At 39.2% G+C, this 19,571-nt stretch overlaps 1 protein-coding gene across 4 annotated transcripts in view; it reads right to left on the reverse strand.

The window, feature by feature from the left end:
• myh9 (myosin heavy chain 9) overlaps positions 1 to 19,571 on the reverse strand; it is a 112,699-nt gene that overhangs the window by 75,189 nt on the left and 17,939 nt on the right. For 2 of the 4 annotated variants that reach the window (XM_033013610.1, XM_033013611.1), the window contains exons 2-3: positions 15,016 to 15,367; positions 8,772 to 8,928 (exon numbers count right to left, since the gene is read on the reverse strand). In XM_033013610.1, coding sequence (XP_032869501.1) covers positions 8,772 to 8,928; positions 15,016 to 15,348 — 490 coding nt within the window. In that variant the 5' untranslated portion in view covers positions 15,349 to 15,367. Of the gene's footprint in view, positions 1 to 8,092; positions 8,118 to 8,771; positions 8,929 to 15,015; positions 15,368 to 19,571 lie in introns of those variants that run through there. The other 2 variants (XM_033013613.1, XM_033013612.1) reach the window with 1 other exon arrangement.

Consider the following 19,571-nt stretch of genomic DNA (forward strand, 5'->3'; position numbering starts at 1 on the left):
GCTGTGATTGGGGGTGAGTGAAGCTGGTGGGAACAACATAAAGATAGGAGAATATTTCCCCAACATTTTCAAATATCTTCAGTTGAAAAGTATGTAAAATGTTTACCATGTACCATCTTCATACCCATCTCAAATCACTTGCTTGATCAACAAGATGGGAAGCCGGATCTCATATATTTAGCCATGCATAACAGGGCAGACCACATCACAGGAATAGCCTAATGAATCTCTTCTGGACTATTTCCAAAAGAGCCTGTACATCCTTTTTTAAATGAGGACCAAAACTATAGAGAATAAACCAGACTCCATCTCATTACTTCCCTGTACAATAGTAACAATATTAATTTTGTTTTAACTGCCAATCTCCAAACAAAGTAAGAGTTTAATATCCTGTTGTGCCTACATAATAACGTGTATTTCATGCACAAGAACACTTAACTTTCTCTGCATTCCACTCATTTATAATCTTTCTTCATTTAAGTAATGTCTTCCTTTGCTTCTGTCCTTCCACTGAACATGCAACACCCCGGACTTTCCTACATTAAGCGCCAGTTGCCAAGTTTTGCCCACTCATCCTATCAATATTTTGTCAGTCAAAATCCCCAATTGCAGCATCCCTCCATTACATCCTTCGTGCAAGTCTCGAACTCCCATCGCCACCATATTAATACACTCAAGTAAAAAAGTGATTTTATTGCCTATTTAACACTGAACCCAGTAATCAGTGCACATATATTGAATGCAATTGAAAAGAAAACCATTATATCTTCATGCTATCATCTGCAGGCTTAGTTGCCTCATCCAGGGGAAGAGGAGCACAAAAACAAACACCACACTCAATTCAAAACTAAGATCTATTTTTGTTGGGTTTTTATTTTAGTAATGAAACTGGTAACTGTCCTTTAGACTCGTCACAGGCTGTACAGGAACCATGTACCAAGAGTTGAGAGCTTTGTCAAAAGATCATTTGCGTTTTGGGTATAATCTTTCACTTGACAGTTTTGCAACACATTTCATAATTTCCCTTTCACTAATCTGTTCATGACATTCCTTCCTTATATATCAACTTGGAACTTACAAAACAAAGTACTTTATTCTTGCATTAAACCAACAATGTTTTGCAATAACATTTGTCAAACTGCTAATTCCTCATTTATTGGCTGAACAGCAATTGGCTAAAAACAAATATCTCAATATACAGTGCCCTCCATATTGTGCACATTGTCAAATTTGAATAAAGGTCATTTTTATACATTTTGGTTTCACCATGTAGAAATTACAGCAGTGTTTATACAGTCCCCTCATTTCAGGACACCGTAATGTTTGGGACACAGCAATGTCATGTAAATGAAAGTAGTCATGTTTAGTATTTTGTTGCATATCCTTTGCATGCAATGACTGCTTGAAGTCTGCGATTCATGGACATCACCAGTTGCTGGGTGTCTTCTCTGGTGATGCTCTGCTGGGCCTGTATTGTAGCCATCTTTAGTTTTATGCTTATTTTGGGGGCTAGTCCCCTTCAGTTTTCTCTTCAGCATATAAAAGGCATGCTCAATTGGGTTCAGATCGGGTGATTGACTTGGCCACTCAAGAACTGACCATTTTTTAAGCTTTGAAAAACTATTTTGTTGCTTTAACAGTATGTTTGGGATCATTGTCTTGCTGTACAATGAACCGCCGGACAATGAGTTTTGAGTTTGAATTTGAGCAGATAGGATGTGTCTATACACTTCAGAATTCATTATGCTACTACCATCAGCAGTTGTATCATCAATGAAGATAAGTGGACCAGTATCTTCAGCAGCCATACATGCCCAGGACATAACACCCTCACCACCATGTTTCAGATGAGGTGGTATGCTTTGGATCTTGGGCAGTTCCTCTCCTCCATACTTTGCTCTTGCCATCACTCTAAGTTAATCTTCATCTCATCTGTCCACAAGACCTTTTTCCAGAACTATGGTTGCTCTTTTAAGTATTCCTTGGCAAACTGTAACCTGGCCATCCTATTTTTGCGGCTAACCAGTGGTTTGCATCTTGTAGTGTAGCCTCTGTATTTCTGTTCATGAAGTCTTCTGCGGACAGTGGTCATTGACAAATCTACACCTGACTCCTGAAGCAAGTTTCTGATCTGTCAGACAGGTGTTTGGGGATTTTTCTTTATTACAGAGAGAATTCTTCTGTCATCAGCTGTGGAGGTCTTTCTTGGCCTGCCAGTCCCTTTGCGATTATTAAGCTCATCAGTGCTCTCTTTCTTCTTAATGTTCCAAACAGTTGATTTTGGTAAGCCCACGGTTTGGCTGATGTCCCTAACAGTTTTATTCTTGTTTCTCAGTCTCATAACGGCTTCTTTGACTTTCATTGGCACAACCTTGGTCATGTTGATAAACAGCAATAAAAGTTTCCAAATGTGATGGAAAGACTAGAGGAAAGACTAGGTGCTGGGAGCTCTCTTATACCTGCATTAAGTAGACAATTAAACACACCTGAGCAATTACAAACACCAGCCATGTGTCCCAAACATTATGGTGCCCTGAAATGGGGGGATTATGTATAAACACTGCTGTAATTTCTACATGGTGAAACCAAAATGTATAAATATGGCATTTAATAAAATCTAATGTGCACATTAACCACGTGTGATTTCTTTCTATTTCAAATCACAAATTGTGGAGTACAGAGGCAAATAAATAAATGATGGGTCTTTGTCCCAAACATTATGGAGGGCACTGTAGCAAAGGACAAAAATGAGTGGATTTTAGGAATAACATCTTCCGTAGCTACAAGACGTCCCAAAGAACAACAGCTTTACTTTTGCAGAGTCTATTGGAACATGAAGGAAGCTCCATTTAACACACAAAAGTACCAGAAACACCAAGATAGCCAAACAAAACATGTTTATGATTTTGAAGTCCGGAATAAATATTGTCCTGGACAATATTTCTTTGCATTTCTTCAAATACATGACATCTTTTAAGCACACCTTTCAAGGCAGGTTGTACCTTTATACAACGTCAACCTAAAAGTTAACATCTCATCTACTGTACCAAAATTTCTGTCTTAATTTTATGTCTTCATCTTCTGACTTGGAAGCCAGTACACCAACACTGAACAGTGATTGCCTTTCATAAAATTATTAATTAAAGTCTCTGAAATATTCATGCAAATTTTCCAAAGTTCATTCAGCAAGAATTATTTAATTGATCTTGCAAAAATGGACTTGCTCAATCGCTTGTTTCTGCAGAAGTGAAATTGCAGTATTCAATATCAGGTAATTTTATAGTAAACGGGATGCAGATCAATTCTGTGCCGTACTGTGAATAGGACAGTCAGATATTCAGAACTTTATAGCCAGTATTTCACAATCAATGTCCCCTCCCCAGCAAAATATACTCAATGTTGAATCTGGAGTAGATAGTTCCACAAACCAGGTAATTTGACATATATGTTGAGCAAAACAAGTGGAAAACAACTGGCCCCAATGGAGTCGCCAGCCACATCCTCAGGACCTGCGTAGAACAGCCAGCAGGAGTTTTCACAGGCACCTTTCCTCTCCCTACTCCATTTTGAGGTTCCCACCTGCTTCAAGACTACCAGAATCAGGAACAGCTTCTTCCCCACCATAACAGACTGTTGAATTATACTCCCATAAACTGGGGTCTAGTCCCAATCTTCCAACCTACCTTATTGCAATCTTTGCACTTGTTTTATATACACTTTCAGAAACTCTTATTTGCAATGGAAGTTTCTCTTTGTACTGGCAGTTATATTTGTATAACTTGATTGCACTCATGTACTTCACAATTTGACTGGATAGCATGCAAACAAAGCTTTTCACTGTTCCTTGGTTTATGCGACAATACAAACCAATACAAATACCATTTTAAGATGTAATCTGAAAGCACGAAGATAAGATAGAGCTTCTCCTAACCCATTCCAGAGTGAACGTTGCCTGTGCATGACTTCACTTAATATGGGATGTCCAGCTACCATACTTGACGAAACATTGTCTTGATCCAATGGCAAGGGTGTCTGAGACAACAGGAGATTGTCTTGGAACCTCTTGCCTGTGGATCAGCTACATTCTTTGCATTCTTGATGGGTCTGTCAGGTTTGTCCTTATATGGCATAACTTGTCAGTGTGCTCATACATCCAGGATAATACCTTATTAAAAACCTAGCTTGTCTGAACAAGCTGCTACATTACTTCCACTGCAACATGAAACTCCTGGAATGTTAAACCACCAAATTCAGCATAAATGATTAACTCGTGCTTCTGCAAGGCCAGCACAAGCTGCAATATCCTACATGCCTCCAATAAAATTCAATCATTCCTCTAAAAATAATTATTTGACTTTGCACCCTCTTCCATGGTCTGCACCATTTTTCATGTCATGCACAGGCAACTTTCACTAATATCACTTCCTCCCTAATCCAACTGAAATTTCTGTCAGAAATAGAGCACAACATTGATGAAAAATGTCTTCACAAACTTATGAATAAAGTAATTGTTCAAAAGATCACTTGAAAGTAAATCAATGTTACATGCTTCTATAGAAGAGAGAAAATGTTTTCTTAATACTGCCAAGAATCTACAATTATTTCTTCAGATTTTTCTGCCCCATGAGTTATATAAATACTAGTTCTACATTAAATTCACAGGACCAGTAATTATCCATTACTTGCAAATGCATTCAATCAAATGCTTTTCAATCGAAATACCTGCCTTATTGTCCATCACTAATCGACCAAAAAGTTGTTGCAAGTTCACCTTGAACGCTGACAACTATGTAATGAAAGTGCCACACATGGCCATTAGATAGGGAATTCCAGGCTTTTACCCCAGCAAAGAAGCAATAGTTGGAAGATCTAGTTTAAAGGCAATATGGTCTGTAACTTGGGAGGAGAAATTGAAGATGCTATTTCCCAAACCTTCTCTCTTTGTCCAGTTAGATGGCTTAGAGGTTACAGGATACTTTCTTGAGGCAGCACCAATTTCTGCATCCATTCCATTTCATCATATTCTTGATGCCGCTTGTAAGCAATAGGAAGACTTGAGTCATTTGCCCAGCTTCGCATCCATACTAGAAATCTTACATAATTGATCGGGCTAATGGTCAATTGTGTCCCTAAATGTATTAATGAAAATTTGATTATGGTTTTGCCAACGGATGCTAAAGGGAGAATGTTGGACTCTCAAATATTGGAGATGCATCCTTTGTAGTTGCATTTCATAAAATAGGCTTAGACAATTGTTTCTTCTCTGAAATAAATTCCATTGGAAATGGCAAACATTAACTCCATCACCCACCAAACTGGTATGGTTAGGGTACACTTCTGATAAAGTCTAATGGAGAATCATTCCGAAACAAAGTACAAGGAATTTCAAGATTCCGACCCCATGACAGTAAAAAAAAAAAAAAAGTGCCAGACTTTAAGTGGTAGGAATTCAAAGGAATGTAGAAGTAACTGCATTTCCCTGGGTATTATGGTTTTATCCTTATGGCTCAGAGGCGATAGGTTTGAGGGGGTTACCATCAAACCCTCTCATTAGCACAAGAGCTGGAATTCTGTTGAAACCCCAAGCCCATTTAGTATAAATACTTTCAGCAGTTTCTTGATACCACACGTACTGAATCAAAGTGGCTGAAGATTAGAATGCAAGATTAGATCCTAGGGGAACCAACGACTAATAAATCATACATTCTGTACTTTGGCAGAAGAAAGCTGGAAACTCTTCAGCCTTAATTTTGAGTAATCATACCAGCCTTCTTCACCATACAATGCAAGTATTCTTGAAGACACACCCTCTCACAAATGGTTTAATTGTCCATAACCTTCATGGTTGTAACAGGTGTGGAAAAACACTGCTTTGAGGTACTGGTAATAGGGTTACTTAGGTCTAACGATGCTGCTTTTGCTATTTAACATGCATGTACACTGTTATTAGATAAACAGTAAGCAGAGGAAAAGATTTAAGAATGTTCTCAAAGTCTACTCAAATTACATCCAACCCATTGAGACCCCTGGGTCAGTATGGGAGGGGGAATTGAAGTGCTGATCCACCGGGAGATCAGGTTGGTTATTGCGAACTGAGCGGAAGTGTTTGGCGAAGCGATCGCAAAGCCTACGCTTGGTCTCACCAATGTAGAGCAGCTGACATCTAGAGCAGCGGATGCCATAGATGAGGTTGGAGGAGGTGCAGGAGGACCAAGCGTAGGCTTGGCGATCGTTTCGCCATACACCTCCGTTCGGTTCGTAATAACCAACCTGATCTCCCGGTTGCTCAGCACTTCAACTCCTCCTCCCATTCCGAATCCGACCTTTCTATCCTAGGCCTCCTCCATGGCCAGTGTGAGGCCCACTGTAAATTGGAGGAGCAGCACCTCATATTTCGCTTGGGTAGTTTACACCCCAGCGGTATGAACATTGACTTCTCCAATTTTAGGTAGTCCCTGCTTTCTTTTTCATTCCCCTCCCCTTCCCAGCTCTCGCACAGCCCACTGTTGCCGCCTCTTCCCTTCTTCTTCCCGCCTCACCCCCACATCGGTCTGAAGAAGGGTCTCGACCCAAAACGTCGCCTATTTCCTTCGCTCCATAGATGCTGCCTCAACCGCTGAGTTTCTCCAGCATTGTCTACCTTCGATTTTCCAGCTCTGCAGTTCCTTCTTAAACATCTAAACTATCCAAGTTCTGTCAAACATCCCCTGAGGCAAGTACTTATCTTCGTTAAAAAAATTAAATGTCACGATAACTACTCGAATTGCCATGGCATCGATGAAAATGGTAGCATTGAAGGTAAATGAGATTAATACTTGATGAACAGTGCAGAAGGGTAGACTAGAGGCCCACCTGTGCTGGAAGACTCTAATATGAGGTTGTCCTTTATTATAGGAGCTAATCACTTAAAGATTGTAATTGTTAAGGACTCAGCAAGGGGAAAAAAAAAAACTCAGCAAGGGGAAAAAAAAAAATTTCTCTTTAATGGCAGAACAGCTTTAAAAAAAATTCAAAATGAATAATAACTAATGGGTTGGGTCAAGTCTGGACAAATATATTACTCACAGCAGGCACAAAACTTTATCATCAAATCATACTCAGTCACACCTATTCACCAATAGAATAAACATTTATGTGTTAACCACATGGTCATTAAACATTTGAATATTTGCTGCTCTCTCATTATCTATTCTCTTGCTTCCTAGTTGGTCCATTACAAAGGCAAAGGCTCCACCACAGCCAAAATCCTGAATGCAACCCGATGAGATCATCCCTATCCACCAGTGTTTTTGGTTAGCACATATTGGAGATGATGAAATAAGGAATAGTATACGTTACAAAAAGATCAATAGACCAGAGAGCATCCTTGGTAAAAACAGAATATAATTTTCACACACGGAACCTGCAACCCACGATTTCCATTTAAAGGCTTGCATCTGAAACCCACTTTTTGCTTGTTTTTAATTCTTGGTCACTTGTTTTAAAGTTAAAGGTATTAAAAGTGATAAATTACTGAATTAATGTTTAAGAACTGCAGATACTGGAAAAATCGAAGGTAGACAAAAATGCTGGGGAAACTCAGCAGGCGAGGTAAAGTTCACCACAGAATCTCACAATATACAATTCTGTAATTAATATTAATTCCTGGGAGCAGATAGTAGTTTGCTACATTACTCAATTGCATCCCAGAGGACAACTAAAACTAATCTCCCTTTTAAAATGGTATCTACACCATGCCCCTGCTATACCTTCACTGTTCTATTCTCTCCAGTTTTATCCAAATCTCTTTTGAAAAACACTACCAAATCTGTTTCCACCACTTTGAGATATTGGGTTTTTTGCATTTAATAACCAACCCTGTTAAAAAAAACATTATCTTTTATAAATTATATTAAAATCAATGGCCTAGTTAGTAACTCTCCTGCCAAAGAAAACCATTACATCACAATGCACAATCAAAACCCCCTGTATTTTTGCACATTTCCATTTGATGTTTGGTTCCGAACAAGAACATATTAAAACAGCATTAATTTTAGGAAGTAACACATCAATCAAACATTAGCTACTGAAAACCACCAGGCAAAACTCTTATCTTGCAACATGCTTCTGTGTGCAGTATCCAAAATGATTTATATGTGGGGTGGCAACTCATGCCGCTTTTTCCCTTTTATACGTCTTCAACAACCTCCTCAGCAATGAAGCATGAGATAGAGCAAGTTGATCCAAGTCACTTCCCTCAGGATTGCAATAATTCAGTAGAAAACATGACATAATGCTTCAATGCACTAAGAAAAAAAATTAGACAACGTTTTGCCACATATCCATCCATAAAACATGAAAAATGTGTAAATAAGCTAACTTAATTTCCAATTCCTGGCTTTATCCAGAAATTCTTGCTGGAAACTTGTAAGAATTGTAAGACACGTGTAAGAATTGATGGGCAAGAAAGCAAAGATAATTTCTACAAGTTGAGGGTCTGAAATGTCTTTCCTTACTCCAAATAACCTGCAAATAAAAATTATGATACTCGTGCAAGAATTAGGAAGATTGGGACAAGGTACCTGATGATGGGCTCTGGAACACATACGAGTAAGCATGGGGAAAATATTTACCCCCAAAAAAATTACCCGTAAGCGTACCCGTACTAAGATTACAGAAACAGAAAATATTCTGCATGACCAACAAAAAAAGAATTTATGGCATATTAAAAACTAGACATAACAAGCCAATGAAAAATTGGCTACTTAAAAATCTCCAGGTAAAACCCTCACCTTGCAACATGCTTCTGTATGCAGTATCCGTGATGGCATAGATGTGGGGTGGCAACTCATGCCGTTTTTTCCCCTTGTACATATCAACAATCTCCTCGGTGTAGATAGGTAGATTCTTGTAAGGATTAATTACCACGCAGAAAAGACCTGAGTAAGTCTAAAAAAAATAGAATGTTATACAAGTTTGCAAAAGAAGAAATAGCATTTTAATCCAGATTACACATGAGCAAAAACAAATCAAGTAATTACAGCAAGATTAATAGCTAGAAAAATGACTTGAGGTGGGTTCAACTGATGGCAAACATTCTATGCTGGTTACCACACATTGATCACTGATGCAAATTCACAAATGATTTACAAAAGCAAGATTGAGGACAGTTATTGCTTCACAATAGCTCAAAGATTCAAACTTAAAAGGTGAGAAGGGGAAAACACAAAAATATTTAAATTGATTTGATTTTGAATTTACTTTTCCGTGCACAAAGTAAAATTGCAACCTGGAAAATGAAAGCAAAATAGAACATGTGTGGCACAGAGGCACAGCAGATAAAGATGCTGTCTAAAAGGTTCAATCCCGACCTCGGGTGCTGTCCATGTGGCGTTTGCACATTCTCCCTGGGGGGATCCTCCAAGTGCTCCGGTTTCCTCCAAAAAACATGCAAGTTTATAGGCTAATTGGCTTCCGTAAAATTGCCCCTTCAGTGTAGAGTGGATGTGAAAGTGGGGTAACAGAGAACTATGGGTGATTGATGGTTGGTGTGGACTCGATGGGCCAAACGGCCCATTGCCATGCTGAAATGCAGGATGGCACAGTGGTGCGGCGAGTAGAGCTGCTGCTTTATAGTGCCAGAAAGCCAGGCTTGACCTTGACATCTGGTGTTGCCTGTGTGGAGCTTGCACATCCTCCCCATGTCCGTGTGGATTGCTCAGGGTGCTCCAGTTTCCATTGACATTCCAAAGACGTGGGGGTTTGTAGGTTAGCCTCTGTAAATTGCCCCTAGCGTATAGGGAGTGGATGCCAAAGTGGGATAACATAGAACTAGTGTGAACAGGTGATGAATGGTCGGCATGGACCTGGCAGGCCTGTTTCCATGCTGTATTTCTTAAAAAACTAACTAAACACAAATAATTTTTTAAACCATAATATCAACTGTCTCTCTTTCCACAGATGCTGCCAGACCTGTTGTTTCCAAAACAGAAGATGGTGAAAAGAGCATGTCAAGCAACATCTGTGGAAAGAGGAACAGTTAATGTTCCAGGTTAAAAATCTATTTCTGTTCTTCTTTTAAACTTTCATTTTCCAGATTAAAATTTTACTTAAAAAAATGCAGTATAGGTTACATTGTATAGTCAAAGTAATACAAGATGATTTGAACATATGTTAGTGGAGACAGAATAGGCCCAATTACACTGGGTTGGAATTGACCACCACTCCTCATTGTCTTGCTCCAAAGTAATTTGGTGCAAGATCTTTGCCTATACATATCAAGTATTTGTTTGAAGCTGCAATATTTTTCGTTATAGACTTGAAACATTAACTTTCATTCTTCACCGATGCTACCCAACTTGCTGCGTAATCCCCGCATTTTCTATTTTTAATTTCAAATTAAAGTAAAACTTCATTCATCTAACATCCGATTGTTCAGAAATCCCGATGGCTGGCATCTGGCTCGGTCATTAGTGCAAAATGTGAGAGCTAGGGGTCCTGAGTGCATGCTGGAGCCAGGATTCGAAGTGCAGCAGGGGATAGGGTCTGGACAACAGGCCTGGTATGCTACCGAGGCAGGGGTTGTGATCCACAACGCCCGGGGTTATGGCCAGAATCAGTATCAAAAATGCTTGAATGTTACTACATCCTTGGGATCACTGCAAAAGGTATTATAATTCTGTGTAACATGCAAAATAAAAGCAAAATAAAGTGCTTTGGACATTAACAGGAGTAACATCCACTCATACGGAAAATCTGTAAGTTCAGCACATAAGCTCGAGAGGCTGGATTATCAGTTTACTGCATCATCATCTCCAATTTTTTTGCTTTGATAACTATGAATAGATTTGGGAGGAAAATTATGGCTGTGCTTAAGATTCTCCTACAAAACAAGGGAAAAATAAATAATCGCGTTCCTCCACTGTGCAAATATACTTCCAGGATTATTGTTCAACTTCAAGTTTTTTCTTGTTGGTGTAAATTCCTGCAGCCAGTTAACTTACAACAACTCACTCTCAGATCAAGACTCAACACATGCTTAAATGCTTCCATGACTGTGGTAAACATTTGTATCATAGTGCAATAGTCCTGGAATCAAAATACACCTATTTAGGTAGCTAATATAATAGACCCACACCACCCTGGCCACGCTCTCATCTTACTGCTACTACCAGGAAAGTATAGAATCCTGAGAAGCGTGACCTTTAGTTCAAGAACAGCTTCTTTCCATCAGACTTGAACTATACTACACAACCCTAGCCACAACTGTAAGTCAGCAACAGACTATTATGGACTTTGTATAGGTTGTAATATGTTTTATGATTTGGTTACCTTGTATTACTGATAATTTATGGTATGATTGGCCAGTGGTACATTTATTTATTGTGTCATATGTTAATGTGCCTGCAAAAGCTGCAACAAGTAAGAATTTCATTGTTAACAAATAAACACTCTTGGCACACCGCCTTGACATTCATGAATAAATTTCAAAATGCCAGTTTTATCACAAAACTATCACCTCAAATTCAAAACAAGCTGCTTTTCATAAGAACATATCACTGGATCTAGAAACAAAGAAGGGCTATTTGGCTCCTCATGCTTTTCACCATTCAATAAGATTATGACTGACTTCTTACTCAACAGCCCTTTCCTGCACTAAACCCATCCTCAATTCTTAATGTCCAAAAGTCTATCGAACTCACTCTTGAATGTACTAATTGTCGTTGTAATCACTTCATGTTTAATACAAGGCAAAATAACAAAACGAAAATTGTGTTCACACTCTTAACACTCACCAAGCCTCACTGATACACAACTGTATTTTTTTTTTATTGCCATTAGGAATGTTTGTGAATATAATTGAAGAACCTCCCATCTCAGAGGAATTGGAGATTCAATCAACTGAACTTGCTAGATTGCAATGTACCAATGAAGTCCAAATAAATAATTAAGGATGCATGCTTGCCAAATTTAATCCACAACTATTTTTTGGGGAAATGTACACAGCATTTTAATTTCCTTGGCTTCCTGTTATTGGAAATTATTACCCTGCCCTATTGCCAAGTGAAGATACAGAAAGCTCCACAAAGATAAGTATATTCTTAATTATCCAGACTTTCCCTCTTCCTGCAGATAATTATTCCTCCTTGGGTAGTGTTCCACTTAATACCACCAGCCTCATGTTGTCTAATTAATAGTTTCTATATGTAAGTTTGGACAGATACATTTTCCCACCAGTGTCTGTTGGATCTTGATAGGTAGAAAACAGTTTTATTTCCATCTCCTAACCTCCTCACCATCCTCCAAATTGCTCCAGTTTCACTCAATAAAAAAAGTGGAACTGGAATGCAGTCGATTGAACCCATTTTCACATCAATATCACATATCCCTTAAGCTACTGAAATGAACCCAAATACTCAAAGAATGAAATAGGTGGGAAATTCTCCTTTATCTTAGACACTCATGGAATCCACATGGCTGACGAGGTGAATGTTTACTCTTCCATGGATGAAGAAGGAGGCACATGGGGCAAGTGAGCTCAGGACAGTGTCCATTTCAAGACCCCAACATAGTTGCTAGTGTTACTAGAATCTAGTGTAACTCGCGGCTTCCTTACAGAACACTGTATTGAAGAATATATATAGCTACAATGTCAATAGAACATTGACATCTTATGGCATTTATAGTTTACTAGACCCGTTGTGATGCCAGAGATCACCGCTGTGACGCCAGTCAAAATGGCGATCTGAAAATGTTGGTGCGCCCGGCAACCCTCCCCAACTATACAGGCAATTATCCCATTTTATTTGCTTGACTCTTCCATTCAATTTACCATATATTTTATCATTCACCTACACACCAGGGGAAATATAGTGACAAATTAGCCTCCCAACCCACACATCATTCGGATGTTGGATCAAACCAGAGCACTAGAGGAGATCAATGTGGTCATGGGGAAAACATGGAAACTACATCTAGACAGCCTTGGGAGTCAGGTTTGAACTCACATCACTGAAGGTGTGAGGCAGTAACTCTATTAGCTATACGACTGCATAGCAAAAACACACACACACACACAAAAGTGCTAAACACGTAGAGCTTATTCCTACATAATGATGATAGCACAGACAATTTTAAAAGCAGGCTTTTTGCCAATCCAGGATATCGAACTAAACGAGATTGTTTGAGTAGGTATAGACACAAAGTACAATTTTACTGAATGGCAGAACTAATTTAAGCGTTGAAAGATCTGCACCTTCACACGATGTTGCAACCATTCTTTTTCAAATATACCCAAGAGATTAAATGTGTGACCAAATGGGACTCATGATCCAGGGATACATGACAGGGACAATTAAATATACGTTGTTAACTCATAGCTACTATTCATTCATATGTTAAATAGTGATGTTTCTAGTTTTGATGCTTTCACATGGCAGAGAACTCAGACACAATGTCAAGAGTTTCTTAATCTAGTGTAAGAGTCTTTGATACTAGGAGCCTTTTAAGCTTCTAAAAACAACGATCCATTTCTTTAAAATTATGAAGAGATTAATTCTACCCAGGTGCTCACCTTGTTTTCATCAGATAGACAGACGATCATAAGACTCATCCATCCGTTTATGAAAGCTGAGTTAGCTGTTTTTAAGAGTCAATCTCGTCTGTACATCGTGCGAAGGAGCAGACCATTCAGCGCTTAAATTTGTTCTGCCATTTAGTAAAATTGGCAGCATGTGTGACATGTGTGGATTTGATGTGGCCTTACAATAGGCAGCTTGAGAAATTATAGACAGTGAATGAAATCTTGCATTCCGCAAGGAAGATGATTTAACTAGAGAAATAAATCAGCATGGAATGACTTTGATTGTCTTCAGCAATGAGAAGTTTGTTTAATTTTAGGAGAAAATTTAAAATTTCTTTTTTTTTAAATTTGCCTTTGTAAACATATGCACATATCCCCTTGTGCAAATGAAACAGCTGTTGAATCAATAGATTTTTATTCCCCATTTTGAATATTCAAAGCAGATATTTGAAATTTAGATTTAAAAATAACATATTCAGTCAATCACAACAAATAGCAAAAAAAGAGTATCGATACTTAACTAAAACTCTGACCTTGTTATCTTCAGGTTTGTGCAGTCTTTTTATTTGCGCAAAAACGGTTCGGGATAGCCCTACGATTTTTCGCCAGTTCACTCACCGTTCTATGCTGCGATTGCACCAAATTTCGTTCCGATCGGTTGAATGTCGTAAAAGTTAGCGAGGTTTAAAAAATCTTAAAAACCGCGTGTGCGCAGATCGATCTCTTCTCCTGCAGTTTAGCGCCGCACGGATTAGTCTCTTCAGTCACTCACCGGGACGGGTCCGCCCCTTCCTGCGCCATCGTGTCTTTACTGGAGCCGAGGATGGCCGGCGGAGGTTTCCAACCGGACAAAATTTTCGGAGGGACCCGAAGCAGCCCAGCCCCAAGCAACCCAGCGTCGGAGACTCGACCTAGCCCAAAGTCAGAGACCCAGCCCAGCCCGGAGATGTCGCCAAACGGAAAGCGGAGACTTTGATCACGGCAGAGGAGAACGACCAGCGCCCGCTGTGAGTCCCCATCGCACCACCAATTACAGCCACTACCCCTCTGGTCCCCCTCACTGGCTCCTCCCCCGTGATATCCCCCTCTGGCCCATGGCTCTTCCCCCGTCTTTTCTCCAAGCCCACTGCCCCCCCTCCCCCCCCACGCACACACCCCTCTCCCCCCACAACTCACCCCCGCCCAGACACCCCCCTCCTCCCCAATCCCACTCCCCTCCCCTCCCACACATGAAGAGAAGGGGGAGGGAGTGCTCGGGGATGAGGGGAAATGAGCCGAGCCTGCGCAGTTAGGGGCTATGGATAAATGGTGGAATATAGCGTTGGGGGAATGGGTGAGTGGTGGAATATTGCATTGGGGAATGGGTTGCGTTAGGGGACCAGGCCTCCCGTGTGACTGGCACCCAACGGGTCCCACTAAGTTAAGTTAATAATAACATTTTAAAAAAAGCTTACGTAGATTAGTCCTGAGTAGTAACGCTCTTTCAAATTATGGAGTACAGAAGCTTCATTCAGGCAAGTCAGCTCTGCCATATCTTCCACTTTGGAAAACTTGGGTGGGTTCATCTTCTGGATGTCATCCTTGTTGAATTTAACTTTCTTGCCATTCTCCACCAACTCAACTACCGCCTCTTCACCAATCTCCTCCTTGAGGCTGGCAGCCTCAAAGCCACTACGCTCTGAGGGCACCCACACCAGTTTTTTTGCCGCCCAGTCAGCCTGTGTCAGTGGATTATTGAGGAGATTTTTGTCCACATAGAGATACCGTTCTGCATCCCGCTGAGACATTTTGCCTTCTGTTGGAGACCTGCAATTAAAACAAAGAAAGAGGTGATTATTGAGATTCAGAATTCAGTCAAAGCTTCATGAAAAAAACAATAAAGAAAATGCCTTGCCACAAATTGATTCATATTTAGCTATGCACACTGTCAGTAAACTGCAAAACGAAGTTATGCTAGATATTTCCAACTGTGCGATTCTCACCTCACGCATGCATAAATGCAAACTGGTTTAGAAATCTTAACTGCACTTTAGAAATTACAATTTTCATCATTACATCACAAATAATAGCAGTCTATCAAATAACAGGACAACATTAGAATTAAATATCATTCTCAAAATTAACAAAAGTATGAATACAAAAGCCTACTTCTCTGTCGGTCATTAACTATAATTAGATTTTAGTTTATAAAGCAGATAAACTAAAATCTGCTTCTCTGAAACTCCCACCCTTTCAACCCCAGAGAATTAGACAACTTGAAAATCAGCCTTTGGATCATATCTCATCCAAAATATGGTCTGTGACAAGCACCATTCATGATTCGATTTAGATAATATGCTTTACAATCTAGATTAGATGTTTAAAAATAGGCTTTAACACACATAACAGGAGTAACAACACTTGAGCTGATTGAAAATGTCTGGTGCATTATTCTCATGCAGAAGTCGACATTCATTCAACTCCATCACAATACAAGAAATTCAAGCTCTGACGGATTTCAGTGCTTTTGTGACCTTGGCAGAGCAAAAAAAATGCTGGTTTCTTCAGGAAAAAATCTGTTCATATGGTGTACATGAAAATTAAGTATTTTGAGACCTTTGTGAGAGCTTGTTGAAAGTGCAAACACCGATCAACTTTGTTATAAAAGAGCTACTGTTTTTCCAAATCAAATTAACTTAAAATGAAGACCAGAATAGTCAAAAGGACAGCAACAAAAATTCAACTTAATCTGGCTGGAGTAATATAAAATCGGAATAGATTATATTTAACTATCATACTAACTAATTCTTCACTCGGCAGATGTAAAAATGTGTTTTACTGTTTGGTCTACATTGATTTTGTGCAAATCTAAGTTTTAATGTTGAATAGGAAACAAAAGTAAAATGGATTGTTGATTTTTAAATAGAAAAATTAAGATCTTTGTCACCTAAACGGCAACATTATTTACAAAATTCTAATCTTATAACTGACATAAATATCACACAAAATTTGTAAAAAAGGAAAATTATGTTTCCTCGTGCTAATAACAAGCTAATGGGGTCTGAATGAATCACAAGTGCTTCTGATACATTTAAAATTTCAAAGAAAACACCAAAAAGCACTTCCTATCATTTATGTTCAACTTTTTTCAACCTTTTTTCTTTTGAAAGCCTGATTTTTTTCAAATATAGTTCCAAAAATGTTAGCTTTTATATTTCAACCAATTGGACATTTCATAACCAAAATGAGTGTACTATGGCCAAACCCAATCTTTCTCTTGCCCAATTCACATACTTCCAACAGGAACTGCACAGCTGAAAGGAAAATTGACAGGAAATACTGTCAATTTTGAAAATGATAAATGAATTCTTGCACTTCCCCGCTATTTTAGTTTAATGAACTCAATGCAAAGCAGGAAAGAAGTGTAGAAACTCCTTGAACTACAACTAATCAGCTATACACGCCCTCTAGATTATCTGGGGCACGCAAAATTAACAGAAGCCACACAATTTAAAAGGAGTAAATTGGGAGTTTGTTTTATGGGAAAGATGTGGAAGAGAAATGGAGGACATTTAAAGGTGAAATTTTAAGAGTACAGAATCTTTATGTCCCTGTTCGGTTGAAAGGAAATAGTAAAAATTGGAAAGAGCCATGGTTTTCAAGGGAAATTGGACACTTAGTTCGGAAAAAGAGAGATATCTACAATAATTATAGGCAGCATGGAGTAAATGAGGTGCTTGAGGAGTATAAAGAATGTAAAAAGAGTCTTAAGAAAGGGGTCTAAGAGTAAACCTAGCAATTATAGACCTATTAGTTTGACGTCAGTGGTGGGCAAATTAATGGAAAGAATACTTAGAGATAATATATATAAGCATCTGGATAAACAGGGTCTGATTAGAAACAGCCAACATGGATTTGTGCCTGGAAGGTCATGTTTAACTAATCTTCTTGAATTTTTTGAAGATGTTACTCGGGAAATTGATGAGGGTAAAGCAGTGGATGTTGTGTATATGGACTTCAGTAAGGCCTTTGACAAGGTTCCTCATGGAAGGTTGGTTAAGAAGGTTCAATGGTTGGGTATTAATGGTGGAGTAGCAAGATGGATTCAACAGTGGCTGAATGGGAGATGCCAGAGAGTAATGGTGGATGGTTGTTTGTCAGGTTGGAGGCCAGTGACGAGTGGGGTGCCACAGGGATCTGTGTTGGGTCCACTGTTGTTTGTCATGTACATCAATGATCTGGACGATGGTGTGGTAAATTGGATTAGTAAGTATGCAGATGATACTAAGATAGGTGGGGTTGCGGGTAATGAAGAAGAGTTTCAAAGTCTACAGAGAGATTTATGCCAGTTGGAAGAGTGGGCTGAAAGATGGCAGATGGAGTTTAATGCTGATAAGTGTGAGGTGCTACATCTTGGCAGGACAAATCAAAATAGGACGTACATGGTAAATGGTAGGGTATTGAAGAATGTAGGTGAACAGAGGGATCTGGGAATAACTGTGCACAGTTCCATGAAAGTGGAATCTCATGTAGATAGGGTGGTAAAGAAAGCTTTTGGTGTGCTGGCCTTTATAAATCTGAGCATTGAGTATAGAAGTTGGGATGTAATGTTAAAATTGTACAAGGCATTGGTGAGGCCAATTCTGGAGTATGGTGTACAATTTTGGTCGCCTAATTATAGGAAGGATGTCAACAAAATAGAGAGAGTACAGAGGAGATTTACTAGAATGTTGCCTGGGTTTCAGCAACTAAGTTACAGAGAAAGGTTGAACAAGTTAGGGCTTTATTCTTTGGAGCGCAGAAGGTTAAGGGGGGACTTGATAGAGGTTTTTAAAATGATGAGAGGGATAGACAGAGTTGACGTGGAAAAGCTTTTCCCACTGAGAGTAGGGAAGATTCAAACAAGGGGACATGACTTGAGAATTAAGGGACTGAAGTTTAGGGGTAACATGAGGGGGAACTTCTTTACTCAGAGAGTGGTAGCTGTGTGGAATGAGCTTCCAGTGAAGGTGGTGGAGGCAGGTTCGTTTTTATCATTTAAAAATAAATTGGATAGTTATATAGATGGGAAAGGAATGGAGGGTTATGGTCTGAGCGCAGGTATATGGGACTAGGGGAGACTATGTGTTCGGCACGGACTAGAGGGGTCGAGATGGCCTGTTTCCGTGCTGTAATTGTTATATGTTATATGTTATATATGTTATATATAAATTAGAAAAGCTAAAAGAAGATATGAGGTTGCTTTGGCAAGTAAGGTGAAAGTAAATCCAAAGGGTTTCTACAGCTATATTAATAGCAAAAGGATAACGAGGGATAAAATTGGTCCATTAGAGAATCAGAGTGGACAGCTATCTGCAGAGCCAAAAGAGATGGGGGAGATATTGAACAATTTCTTTTCTTCGGTATTCACCAAGAAGGATATTGAATTATGTGAGGTAAGAGAAACAAGTAGAGTAGCTATGGAAACTATGAGATTCAAAGAAGAGGAAGTACTGACACTTTTGAGAAATATAAAAGTGGATAAGTCTCCAGGTCCGGACAGGATATTCCCTAGGACATTGAGGGAAGTTAGTGTAGAAATAGCAGGGGCTATGACAGAAATATTTCAAATGTCATTAGAAACGGCAATAGTGCCGGAGGATTGGCGTACTGCGCATGTTGTTCCATTGTTTAAAAAGGCTTCTAAGAGTAAACCTAGCAATTATAGACCTGTTAGTTTGACGTCAGTGGTGGGCAAATTAATGGAAAGGATACTTAGAGATAATATATATAAGCATCTGGATAAACAGGGTCTGATTAGGAGCAGTCAACATGGATTTGTGCCTGGAAGGTCATGTTTGACTAATCTTCTTGAATTTTTTGAAGAGGTTACTCGGGAAATTGATGAGGGTAAAGCCGTGGATGTTGTATATATGGACTTCAGTAAGGCCTTTGACAAGGTTCCTCACGGAAGGTTGGTTAAGAAGGTTCAATGGTTGGGTATTAATGGTGGAGTAGCAAGATGGATTCAACAGTGGCTGAATGGGAGATG

The sequence above is a fragment of the Amblyraja radiata genome, chromosome 38 (assembly GCF_010909765.2).
Source record: "Amblyraja radiata isolate CabotCenter1 chromosome 38, sAmbRad1.1.pri, whole genome shotgun sequence".
Classification (NCBI taxonomy): Eukaryota; Metazoa; Chordata; class Chondrichthyes; order Rajiformes; family Rajidae; genus Amblyraja; species Amblyraja radiata.